Genomic DNA, 13,999 nt, shown 5'->3' on the forward strand with positions numbered 1-13,999 from the left:
ATTGAATATCTCTCTGTCTTTCTCTTTCACACTATTTCTGTCTCAAATGAAAAAAACAAACCAAACAATAGTAACAGAACAGCTTTAAAGGAAAAAAATTAAATAAATATGAGTGAAAAGACATGTATATGAGTGTGGAGTAACACACACACAAACACAATTCTGTTATTGAGGGAAGTATTTGCAAATATTCTCATTATAGATGAATTAAAAACCATTATGACATTCAACAATATCCAAATAGCTTCTAGAAAAGCACTGAATGATGATTTCAAATGTCCTTTTGCACTGGACACATACAGAGGCCAGGGTGCAGTGAGGAATTACGCACACAAACACATCTAATTTGCATACATAAATGGATCTTTTTATCCATTTCAGTGCATCTCAATTGAACCTCAATTCAAAACAATTTCATGCATGAGAAGAATAGCATGCTGACCACACAAGACAGACAATCTCACACACAAACCACAAGCATTCATTCAGTTCAACTTATATATAATATGAAAATACTTTCCCACGTTTCATAAATATCTCTCATCAAACAAATGGAAAAAAACAGTGATTCCTAGCATTAATCTTAGTACGGATTAATTACAAAGTGTATAATGAATCTTATATTTAGAAATCATAATGTCCTCTGCAACATTTCTGGTACAGCATATGTACAAACCATAGATCCATTTTTATTATGACCCTGGTTTGCTGTTTTATTTTCTGTCTGTTGCCTGGTTTTAGAGAGTTAATCTGGAAAGCCAGCTTTCTTTGTATATTATTTTATAATATATTAATTTCATTTAAAAAAATGAAGCTTAATCATTAATATCCTGTCAGTGATTTTTCAAAAAGTCAGTTTCAATCTATTTGTTTCTCAAATCAATTTGATTTGATGTGTACTTTCTCTTTATGTCCATGAGGGGGCGGCAGAGTTGAGGTTAAAGGGGAGCTCATTAACACTCACTGAAATTCAAATAAAGGCGCATTTAGCAGCTCACCTTTGCCATGCCTCTACAAATGGCAGACAGCACTTCACAGCATTAGAAACACCCGATTACATTAGAGTAATATTAGAGTAACACTATAGGGATAGAGAAAATTTGTTTTTACATAAAAAAAATCATCAATATTTTATTTTTATAAAGATTTTTTTCATTGTAGACATCTAAATCCTTCCATTAATATTTCATGACTGTCTGAGACTAAATTACCTTCACAAATAAGGAGTGTATTCATAGATATCGATGCTAAAATAAAATCAAGTGTATCGTGAATAAGGAGAAACTGACATTTGAACAGTAACGTGCTCAAATCACTACAATAAACTGCATGTAAAACAAACAACCGTAGACAAAGACACCGAACCGACGCTTACTTAGCTCCTCCCCCTCCAGCCCAATATCCAATCCGAATTGAGCATTCAGTATGGTGGTCTCCGCCTATTGGCTGAAAGATCTGTCAGTGACAGTAGTCCATATTTTCGGCCGGGACAGTAACACGGCCAGCAGTGAAAGTGAGAAATAACTCCGTAAACTGGGATAATTGTGATCACTAGGACTGATGAGCGAATAAACACACATATGAAGGTAATACAATTAACATTTCTGGAATTATGACTTATTAGGGAAAGGATATAGGGTGTGGATGTGATCTTTAGAGCATGCTGGTGTGGAAGAGTGGATCTCAGATCCCAGGATCAGATCCCAATACATTATCTCGCTATTATTATTACATATGAACATCGGTTTTAAATGATAAACATTATTTCTGCGCCACACAGTGTTCTTTCATACTCGTGAGCGTAATACGGTCTTACGCAGATTTGTTTATTTTTATGAATTTGGATATAGATAATTAGTTGTATGATTTTTATGTGCATTAAATGGTAAGTTACACAATGTTACAAATAGTCTTTTGTCCTTGTTTCCGTTGTCCGTCTGCCTGATGTCACACTGTGTCTGGTCGTTGGTGCCTCAAATGTTAGAGAAGTGCACTGATTGCTTGTTTAGCAGTATGGGAAATGGTCCATATGTCCAGGGTGATTTTTTAAACCCTGAAAGGAAAGCTTTGTGTCCCGCAGGAAATCTGATATCCACCGCAGCAGTGTTTTTTGCTTAACAGTGCTTAAATGTATGTCTCTTATTCCTAATCACGCTGCTTATAAAAGATTAACCACACGTGGGACAAAACCTCACCTGACATTATTTTCCAAAACAGCAACATTTCCTCTTTGAGATTAATTTGTATTAAAAATTCTAGTGATAATTTTAATAGTTTTCTCTTTATTCAATACAAATGATGACTTTACTGTACCCATTAGATCATAACTTATGCATATTATACAACATGTAAAATAAATTATATAAAATGTATAACTATTATGTATATATGTATATTTTAAAGAACAATTAGGCCTACTGCTATGTTTTTGTACTGTTTTTTTTTTTAATATACATCATCAGATATTTATATAAAAAAAAAATAAATTATAAACTTGTACAGTTTCAAACTCACACAGACATGGTGATTTTATTTTTCTAAGTTTAATTTTTTTTTTTTTTTTAATTTCAGTCACGATTTTATTTCACAATTTAAGCAATTATCGATGCCAGAACACCAGAAAAACAAAATGTAACTGCATTTTAACAAAATTAAAAACATTTCAAATATTGACTCATTCATTTATGTACCTGATAGTGTTTATCCTTGATCCTTAACTTTATTCTTTCATGTTTTGTTACCTTTTTCTGTCCCAGTACTGAAAATCAGTGTAACTCATTAAATAGGATGCTTGTAAATTTTTAGCAATCAAAATACATTTGGACACATTTGGTGAAATGTTACTCTGAGTGTTCTTTTGAATCAAACAAGCAGTTATTTTAAAGAGCAGAGATGTGATTGTTTGTCAGTGGGTGAAGGGCAAAAATGTGGTCTAGCCTGTATGCGGTGAAATGCTGTTTTGAGTGGCATGTCAGAATCAGTCACTTGAGCGCTGGGTTGAAGACATTCTCTTGGGTCAGGGCGTAATTACACCAAAGAAGAGCTCGCCTCGTTTTGCAGATTCTCCTGTAGATCTAATTTATCTAGTTAATGGCCAGTTTTCCTTCAGTTTCAGTTTGTGATTGTGGCCTATAAATAACATCCTGGATTGAGGATTTTGGTCTTCAGTAGCTGTATAAGTAAAGCAGTGCACTGGAACAACAAATTCTTAAAGGGTTAGTTAACCCAAAAATGAGAATTCTGTCATTAATTACTCACCCTCGTGTCATCTTCAGAACACGAATGAAGATCTTTTTGATGAAATATGAGAGCTTTCTGTCCCTCCATAGACAGCTACACAACTGAAACTTTGAAGAGATAAAGAGATCGTAAAACTAATCCATATGAATTGAGCGGTTTAGTCCAAAATTGTCTGAAGAGACACAATCGCTTTATATAATGAACGGATAGAATTTAGGTTTTTATTCACATAAAAATTAATCAATTCACACATCAGTTTTAGAAACCAACGGAAGCTCAAGTATGACATGCAAGAACCAATGAAACCTCATTCTAATGTGTTACGCAGAACATTTAAGCTTCCACAAGAGGTTTGTTCTCGTGCGTCAAGCAGGTTCAGTTGAGCTTCTGTTTATGTTCACTGATGATCAATGTTTATATATGAATAAAAACCTAAATTAAATCTGTTCATCATATAAAGCGATCAAGTCTCTTGAGAAAATTTGGACTAAATCGCTCAATTCATATGGATTAGTTTTATGATCTCTTTATGAACTTTTTGAAGCGTCAAAGTTTTAGTTGCGTAGCTGTCAATGGAGGGACAGAAAGCTCTCAGATTTAAAAGAGAAGATCTTCATTTGTGTTCCAAAGATGAACGAAAGTCTTACGGGTGTGGAACGATATGAGAATATTATGAGTAATTAATGACATAATTTTCATTTTTGGGTGAACTAACTTTAAGCAATGATGTCAATGATACAGCAGAAGCTGTGGCTTGCCACCTTAGTAACCACTGGGAGGTTTGTTTGAGTCCCACTCTATACAAATGTAGTTCAAAACCGCAAATCTACAGCAATGAGGAAGTTACGCTCAGTGAAAATCACAGCTTGACTCCTTAGCCTGGGGAAAGGGTTGAGTTTGGGGTTTATATAGTGACCTCATTAGAGCAGGGTGAACAGGTCAGGCTTACCAATGTGCCAAAAATCACTGAATGCTGCTTTTATACAGGAGTCACACAATACTTCCCCTTCTGAAATAATTCAGCATGGTATTATTTTGTTGTTAGTGATCTAAATACTGCTTCAGAGTCAGAGTCTTGAATTAGCAAGTCGTTAATGAGATGTATCGTTACAGGGAGAAGTAGATGCTGGATCAGCTGTTAATATAGTTGGGATGTGTTACAGTATTACTGCATTACAGTCTTGTCTAAAGTCTTTTTCAGTTAATATTTGATTAATATGTGTGGGGGGGGGTGAATTCCTGGAATTCCTTTCAGTCTCCGTAATCCATATAGTGTTTCTCTTTTTCCCGCTCTCACACTCTCTGTGGCTGTGTAGAGATTGTGTTTTGTTGCCAGATAATGGTTTTATTGGGCTTGTGCAGGTTTAATGTGGGGTTACAGCATCAGAGTGGCGCCGTGAACCACACTCCCACCTGACACATGTCCCGCTCCCTCATTACGGATAATGATTCATTAAGAAAGCTGACATTAGGCTGTGGTCTGATGTTTCTTTTAAAGGCCTTTGCACACTGAGTCCGAAATTTTCGCATGCGTTTTTTCGTATTCGCAATCCTAAAAATTCGTCACGCACCGAGACCTTGCACACTGAGTCCGATGCGTAATAATGAATGCGTTGCGAAAAAATCGCAAAACAAATCGCAAAACAATACAAAATGAAGTCTTCAAGCAGTGAGCACGATTAGTTGTCTCCTAGAGAAAAAGAAAGAGAAAATATTGGGTCTATTCAATCCCGAGATTGCATAGAGAGAAAGGAGAATTCACCTCATCAAGGAGCTGCGGGATTATCCGAGCGTTTCAAAGTTTACTTCAGAATGTCAGTGGCTCTGTTTGATGCTTTACTACTGGCACAATCTGTCTTTATATTCGGTCTCTTTGTATTCCTCACGTTGTTAGTCATTCAGTGCTGCTGTTTTGTGCTGTAGACGACGTGGATCAACTTGTCAGATGGCATTCTGGATTTTTGCATTCGCGTACGGTGGCTCTGAATTGTCAAAACGTCTCTCAAAATGCGTGCCACGGATGCGAAAAACGCAGAAAATCGAACCTGATCCGAATATTTTTTTGACGGACGAAAGTTTCGGAGGCAGTGTGCAAATGCGATTGACATAACGTGAGGTCGAATTTATTTTTTAACGTGCGAAAGTTTCGCATGCGAATTTCGGACTCAGTGTGCAATGACCTTAAGGCTTGCCCTCAGCAGCTGTGGGTTAAGTCTGAGGTTTAGTGGGCTGTCAATGAGATGAGGGAAGAGAAAAAGTCTGTTCCTACCTCTTACATAAGAAGGTGCTTTAAAGGAATAGTTCAACCAAAAATAATAATTCTGTCAATAACTACTCATCATTATGTCTTTCCGAACCTGTATGACTTTTTTCTGTGGAGCATAAAAGGAGACATTTTGAAGATGTGCTAGTCTTCATCATAGAGTGAAGTTTTCAAACATTAAAGGGGTCATTGATTATGATTTTACTTTTTGACTTTAGTTAGTGTGTAATGTTGAGCACAAACAACATCTGCAAAGTTACGATGATCAAAGTTCAATGCAAAGGGAGACATTTTCTTTTACAGAAATTGCTTTTTAAGGACTACAACAAACGGCTGGTAGGGACTACAACAAGCTTCTTCCGGGGCTGGGAACACACAACAAAGCGGGTGAGGCCATGTTGGGCTGCTTTAGAGAAGCAGTAGAGTTGTTGTAGTAGAGTGTTGTTACCATGCCGTCATTTTACGCCAGACTTCTTCACAAACGAGGGTCAATTCAACACTGGATTTGCACAAAAGATGATGGCACATGCTAGTCGATGAGTTGAATCAACTCCACAGCAACTACATAAATTTATCCACTAACCATTCAGAAATGTCCAGATGCATTATAAAAGTTGTGATTTCTTCCTAAGTCTCTCCATCAGTGTCCGACGGTTTGAACATTGTAACGCTGAACACCGTTACTGACAATCGTCATTTTGGCTGCGTGAGATTCTCCAGCTTTGTTGTTGTTGAGCAACCGAAACATGAGCTGTTAAAGCTCCACCCTCTTCTGGAAAGGGGGCCAGGAGCAGCAGCTCATTTGCATTTAAAGGGTCACACACAAAAACAGCATGTTTTTGCTCACACCAAAATAGCGCTATAAAGAGCTATAATAAATAGTTTGATCACATTAGCAAAAAAAGTTCCACTATCCATTGTTAATAGTGTAGAAATGCATGAAGAACAGCTTAAACTGAAGTCACTTTCAAACCAAGCAGCTTTCTGGTGCTCAACGTGCCGAATTTGCACAACCAACTTAAACCAGTTGTGAAATATAGGGGAAAATTTCCGTCCTCAATTGAAACTCCCAAGCATATGGATTCCTTTTGAAATGACTGGATTTCAAAAATTAAATTTTGGCGTGCAACGGTAATTGTGACCACACTCATTCATTATAATTTCATAGGGAAAAAAAACGAAAAGATAATTTTGAGAAAATAATGACAGAATTTTAATTTGGGGGGTTAAACTATCCAAATGATGCAATATTCATATCAGTTGTCTGTCAGGAGATCATATTTGTCACTTCAAAATTTGTGTGTGAATGTTGTTTTGACACAAAAGATTTATTGGCTTCAAAGAAGTTGGTGTGCATTTGTTTTTGTGTTTGGCAACAGAGCCAGTAACTTTCTCTGTTTCTCTCTCTCAGACACTCTCTTGCTCCCTCATAGCTTTATTATTCTCAGTGAAACATTATACTGTTAAATAGCCCTGTTTTTCACTGCGACTGTTACTGATGTGAAGTCACATCGTCAGTATTGGTGTGCTTACACAGTATTTCATTTGTAACTGAATCAAGGTCAGTCTGTGGCTCATCGTTGTTGTGTGCAGAATCTTTTCAGTGAATCAGTTGATCTAGTTCACACGACCGGTCTAAATAATTTGTTCACAAATCAGACTGATCTGGTTCTCGTCTCGTGAATAAAGTAATGTCTTAAATTTCAGTCTGCCAGTACTTTCAGTATGTCAGATCTTGGATGTCGTTATGAAGATTTGTAGCTGAAATGACTCCTCTCTCCTCTTCCTGATTGCTATAGTTGAAAGTTATGTTTCCTTTTTCTGGAATGCAGTTCTTGGTCAAATGTGGTATTTGTGTAATTGTTATTTACAGCCTAGTGTAGGAGGTTTCTTTAGGCAGAATTTTTCTCTCTGACCTACACATAACAGCCACAGTGACGGGCATCAATGGTAGTTTTACTAACTTATTGCCCTATTACAGATAATACATAACAAAAGGGAAAAAACAAAACTTAGTAATTCAAAATATTGGCATAATATGTGTTAGTCTTGTGGTACAAGTTTTGTTTAGCGTGCAAGACGACTCTGGTTCAGTCTTGAACCAATATATTTGTGTTTTTATTATAAATCAAGCAAAAGTTCAACTTAACTTGACAGCCAGTGATCAGCAGACATTTTTGTGGATTTTTGTGTTCCACTGGAAAAAATATCATGATTTTGTTGACCAAATTTTGACATGTGAATGAGTGATGTCTGCCCAGTGTTTTAGTAATCATGCACCTTAATAATAATAATAATAATAATGATGATGATAATGATAATATATATATATATATATATATATATATATGTGTGTGTGTATATATATATATATATATATATATATATATATATATATTATGTGTGTGTGTGTGTGTTTTGTTTTGTTTCAAGTCTTAACCACTCAGTTAAAATAACATTTAAAACCACTCAGTTGGCATGAAGCTTCAGTCATCATAACAACAGTATTTCCTTATCTAAATGGGTGGAAGTACCCTATTTTATTAAAAATACTTTCAAGATCTGTTCACTTCTGCTTGTTAGCTCAGTGTTTCAATCATCTCTTGTCATACCCATGTTTGTCAAACTCTCACACAAACAATATAAGTGTGTGTAGGTTTTCCAGGTTCTCTCGAGAGGAAATGAATGAAGGCAGGATGCACTTGTGATCTGCACTGATAGTGTTTTTACCGGATGCAGCATGTTGAAGATTCTTTTGGGAATAATTTTGATGCAGTCTGTTTCCTATTTAGATTGAATGAATGTAAAAAAAAAAGGGTTAACTGACACACAAACTGAAGAGATGAGGATGAAAAGATGATTGTGTCGTGTTTGTGTGTTAATTTGCGTGCGGTTTTGTGTAGATTTCTCAAAGCATCAGTCAGTGATGTCATAAAAATAAACATGCAACTCTTAAGCAAACAACTGAGTTTCTGTATCCACGGTTTAATGCAAATACAAGGTGTGGCCGTATCAAATCAGTGTGTAAGCAGACACACAAACACTCTCCGGCTGGATCACAGACAGCACGAGTCATAAAGATGCATTCCAGATTTAACACACACACACACACATTCTGGTTCTACAAACTGCCCCCATCCACAGTGTATTAGTAATGTCTGGATGACATCATTGCCCTGGGGTTATATTAAGTCTAGTCAAGCTGTGTGACTTTATTCAATAGAAGGAAAAAATAACATACTTGTTGCGGTCATCCTAGTAACACATTGACTTGTGTTCGGTTGAATCAGATCAGGAAGTGATCTCATTAGATTGTCTAGAGCAGCAGAGAAAGACACCTTTATTGAGAAAACCACCTTTGCTTGAGACTCAGATCTAGGTTGTTGATTTTAGGATTGATTGAGAAAGTTCTTGTGATATGTTTTGAAGCTCTGTCATAAAAATTAAATGTGTGATTTATGCATATGTGATCAGTAAGCAATCCCTCCTAACATTACTTTATTTCAGATACACATTCAAAAGTTTGAGGTTATTTTTATTCATGAAGGACATATTAAATTATATATATATATATATATATATATATATATATATATATATATATATATATATATATATATATATATATATATATATATATTTATGATATAATATAATTGCAATGTTACAAAAAATTCTATTTCAAATAAATGCTCTTCTTTTGAACTTACTTTGCATCAAAGTGTAAAAAAATGTTCCACAATTTCCACAAAAATATTAAGGAGCACAACTGTTTTCAACATTGATAATAATAGTAAAGTAATATTAATAGAGTAATAGCTTTTCCATCACAAAGATAAATTACATTTTTAAAATCAGAAAAAAATATATTAAAAGAATATATAAAAAATTGTATTAATATTTCAAAATATTGCTTTTTTACTGTATTTTTATCAAATAAATGCAGCATTGGTGAGCATAGGAGACTTCTTTAAAAAAAAAAAAAAATTAAATCTTACCATTTATTCACGTAACAAATAATTGATGATGGACATTGAATTATTGAAAATTGATGCTAATATCCAGAAGTATGTGGCAAAATTAAACATAGCTGTAATGTGGTCGTCAAACCTGGTACTTACTTGCTGTATAGTTATGAAAATTAATCTACACCCCTGGAACATGAGTCAACCAATCAGAATGAAGCAATCAACAATACCACTGAATTAAGTGACTATGATTATGATGGTGTTCATCTGTGGGTTAGGGGAGTAATTATACAGAACGAACATAATTAGCCAGATATTTTATAAATCAGAGACCGCGCAGATTATGTTCGGGTTGTTTGGCGAGCTTCCCTCTATCCTTCTGCTCACATACACTCCATCACGAATGAAAATATAAACCCAGACACAACAAGCCAAACCTTAATGGTTAATGTGAAACCATCCATTACACTACAGCCTAATCCAGATCAGTCCATGTCACTTGCAGTAAACAGAGAAATTATTCAAAACAGTATTCAAACACACTGATTGTGTGTGTGTGAGTGTGTGTTAATAGACCGAGGGAATCCGTTACAGTACAGCAGTTGATCCCGTTCACTGGAGACCTCTGTGCTGATATGCTAATAGCTTCCTGTGTTTCTGCGGTCTGACGGAGAGCCAGACCACAATGCAGAAATGCTGAACAACACTGCTGTGTGTGTCTTAATGTTCATGAATTCCAGACTCACACAAATGTCATTTCAGATCAAGAGTGATTCACTGATGAAATGCATGGAACATTATCCTGTTTCTAGGCCAGAAAAATTGATCTGTGTGTGTGTGGTATGATCCTGTTTCATTGGTCTAAGTACAGTTGTGTCATACATGACCTGCAAAAACATTGTGTGTTGAGTTGTATGGTCAGGCCTGGGATCCTCTAAATCAGTGGTTTTGCTTTAGGACTTAGATATTGAATTTGTTTGTTTGTGTGTTTCAGGGCAGCAGGATGAATGTGGAGACTCTCAGTAAAGCTGAACTTCTGATGCTGCTCAGCATTCTGGAAGGAGAACTGGAAGCGCAGGATGTAGTCATACACTCACTCAGGGTAAGAGCACACACTTGGAAGCATGTGGTTGTTTCACATAGTGTTACCAAATGGAAATGGAAAAAATAACTAGAGAAAAGAAAGACAAGACAAATTATGATGTTGGCTTGACAAAGCCTTGTCTGAATTTTAAAAATATTTTTAAAAGGTATAAAATAGACAGACAGACATGAACTTCAGACCACATTAGACCTCCATTGACACCTAAGAAACCACATTTTTACAATGTTATGCACAAAATGGGCTCATTTCAAATTTGATGCCTGCTACAGGTCTCAAATTAGTTGGGACGGGGACATATTTACCATGGTGTAGCATCTCGTCTTCTTTTCAAAACAGTTTGAAGACGTCTGGGCATCGAGGTTACGAGTTTCTGGAGTTTTGGTGTTGGAATTTGGTCCCATTCTTGCCTGATATAGGTTTCCAGCTGCTGAAGAGTTTGTGGTCGTCTTTGACGTATTTTTCTCTATAGGTGAAATATCTGGACTGCAGGCAGGCCAATTCAGCACCCAGACTCTTCTACGACAAAGCCATGCTGTTGTAATAGCTGCAGTATGTGGTTTTGCATTGTCCTGCTGAAATACACAAGGCATTCCCTGAAATAGACGTTGTCTGGAGGGGAGCATATATTGCTCTAAAACCTTTATATACCTTTCAGCATTCATAGTGCCTTCCAAAACATGCAAGCTGCCCATACCGTATGCACTTATGCACCCCCATACCATCAGAGATGCTGGCTTTTGAACTGAACGCTGATAACACGCTGGTAGGTCTCCCTCCTCTTTAGCCCGGAGAACACGATGTCCGAAGAATGTCAAATTTGGACTCGTATGACCATAGAACACTAGGACACATAGGACACAACGGCGCTTCCGGACAATGTTCACATATGGCTTCCTTTTTGCATGAGTTGGCATCTGCAGATGGTACGGTGGATTGTGTTTACTGACAGTGGTTTCTGGAAGTATTCCTGGGCCCATTTAGTAATGTCATTGACACAATCATGCCGATGAGTGATGCAGTGTCGTCTGAGGGCCCGAAGACCACGGGCATCCAATAAAGATCTTCGGCCTTGTCCCTTACGCACAGAGATTTCTCCAGTTTCTCTCAATCTTTAGATGATTTTATGCACTGTAGATGATGAGATTTGCAAAGACTTTGCAATTTGACGTTGAGGAACATTGTTTTTAAAGTATTCCACAGTCTTTTTACACACTCTTTCACAGCTTTGCCCATCTTTACTTCTGAGAGACTCTGCATCTCTAAGACATCCATTTTATAGCTAATCATGTTAAGCTGGGCACACATTTAACGACTATCTAAAAAATTCTAAGACTGTGATCAACATACAGAAATTGTTTCCTGAGACTGAAGCCGATTTAAATACTTATACATGGAATTTAAACACCGACTGTAATCGCAGACTGAACGCAACTGGCTCTGACTGGACGCGTTTAAACGCGATCAGTCATAAGTATCATTTACATTCATAATCGGCCTTACAATCGTTAAGTGTGTGCGCGGCTTTACAGACCTGATATCAATTAACTTAATTAGTTGCCAGATGTTCTCCCAGCTAAATCTTTTCAAAATTTCTTGCTTCTTCAGCCACTTGTTACCCCTGTGCCAACTTTTTTTGAGACCTGTAGCAGGCATCAAATTTGAAATAAGCTAATTTAGTGGATAAAAGTGTAATTTTTTTCTAGGCATCGGCTATTTACACTAAATGCAAATTGCATATTTTCTTAGCGATAGATGCTATTTACACTAAGTGAAAATAGCAATATATTCTGTTTACACTAAGTGACAATAGCAGCATTTTCTTGGCGATATACTATTTACACTAAGTGAAAATAGCGATAGATTATTTACACCATGTAAAAGTATCAGTTCTTTGCAATAAGAGTAAATAGTAATTAGATGTTATCTATATTTTATATTGTCAGATACTATTTGCATCTCAGTATTTTTGTAAATAAACAGGATGCAATAATATTATAGAGTGTAAATGATTGTATTTATTAAAATTATTGAATGGATACTGCCTTTTTGGGAGAATAAAAACCCTCCCTACACCTTCTCTAACCCACCCAATAAACTCTTTTAATATTATTAAACACTCGTTTACAGTTTATTTCCACTTTTAGAACATTATTTTAACCTTACTCCTTACTCGCTTCTCAGCTCTGTGTATAGATTTGTGTTATATAACAGGTTATATGTTATGATAAGTGTGGACTGGTTGTCAGGAACCACAGGAAGTATGTCAGAGGGGGTTCTCAGGAAAGAGGCAGAGAGGAGAACAATGGCAGGCAGTGCTATTCCTGTAAAACATACACACACACACACACACACACACACACACACACACACACACACTCACAGAATGTCAAGCTCCAAAATGACAAAGTACCATAAAAGTATCATACAGCTTGTGTCCATATAATGAAATCTGATGTGCTTTTAAGATGGCTTAAGTTAAAAATAGTTTTATCTTGTTTAACTTTAGATTATTAGGACTTATAAATTGCAAAATGACAATATACCTAAAAATTAAAAATTAGAGGTAGTTATTTCATATTTGATGTTCATTCATTAACTACTGAACTGTTAAGAATTGTCATGTTTTTAATTACTAATAAAAGTCATTGAAATATTACAGATATATTTTACATAAAATATGAACTATGAATACATTTTTTTATATAAAAATATTAAAATAAATAACTAAAAATGTAAGTATGAAGGTGTCTTTTGTACAACCCGAATTCCGGAAATGTTGCGACATTTTTTTTTTTTACATTTGAATAAAATGAGAACTTTCAAATCAAATCACATGAGCCAATATTTTATTCACAATAGAACATAGATAACATAACAAATGTTTAAACTTAGAAATTTTACACTTTTATCCACTAAATGAGCTAATTTCAAATTTGATGCCTGCTACAGGTCTCAAAAAAGTTGGCACGGGGGCAACAAATGGCTGAAAAAGTACGAAATTTTGAAAAGATTCAGCTGGGAGAACATCTAGCAACTAATTAAGTTGATTGATATCAGGTCTGTAACATGATTAGCTATAAAAGGGAAGTCTTAGAGAGGCAGAGTCTCTCAGAAGTAAAGATGAGCAGAGGCTCTCCAATCTGTAAAAGAGTGTGTAAAAAGATTGTGGAATACTTGTTCCTCAACATCAAATTGTAAAGGCTTTGCAAATCTCATCATCTACAGTGCATAACATCATCAAAAGATTAAGAGAAACTGGAGAAATCTCTGTGTGTAAAGGCCGGAACACACCAAGCCGATGCCGACGAACTAGTGGAACTAGTGGCAGACTGCGGGGTTGGCTCACGTCGACAGCGTCTGTGTCCAAAGTTGCCTTGACACACCAAACCGACGCTAGACAGCCGACGGCCAAGTAGCACGTCA

General features: G+C 36.0%; 1 protein-coding gene across 1 annotated transcript in view; it reads left to right on the forward strand.

Annotated features, from left to right (window-relative positions):
• The first annotated feature begins 1,470 nt into the window (after positions 1 to 1,470).
• The window catches only part of cttnbp2nlb (CTTNBP2 N-terminal like b), a 29,424-nt gene continuing 16,895 nt past the window's right edge, over positions 1,471 to 13,999 (forward strand). Inside the window, exons 1-2 of the mRNA XM_067394936.1 lie at positions 1,471 to 1,586; positions 10,466 to 10,573. Coding sequence (XP_067251037.1) covers positions 1,581 to 1,586; positions 10,466 to 10,573 — 114 coding nt within the window. The 5' untranslated portion in view covers positions 1,471 to 1,580. The remainder of the gene's footprint in view (positions 1,587 to 10,465; positions 10,574 to 13,999) is intronic.

The sequence above is a fragment of the Chanodichthys erythropterus genome, chromosome 9 (assembly GCF_024489055.1).
Source record: "Chanodichthys erythropterus isolate Z2021 chromosome 9, ASM2448905v1, whole genome shotgun sequence".
Taxonomy (NCBI): Eukaryota; Metazoa; Chordata; class Actinopteri; order Cypriniformes; family Xenocyprididae; genus Chanodichthys; species Chanodichthys erythropterus.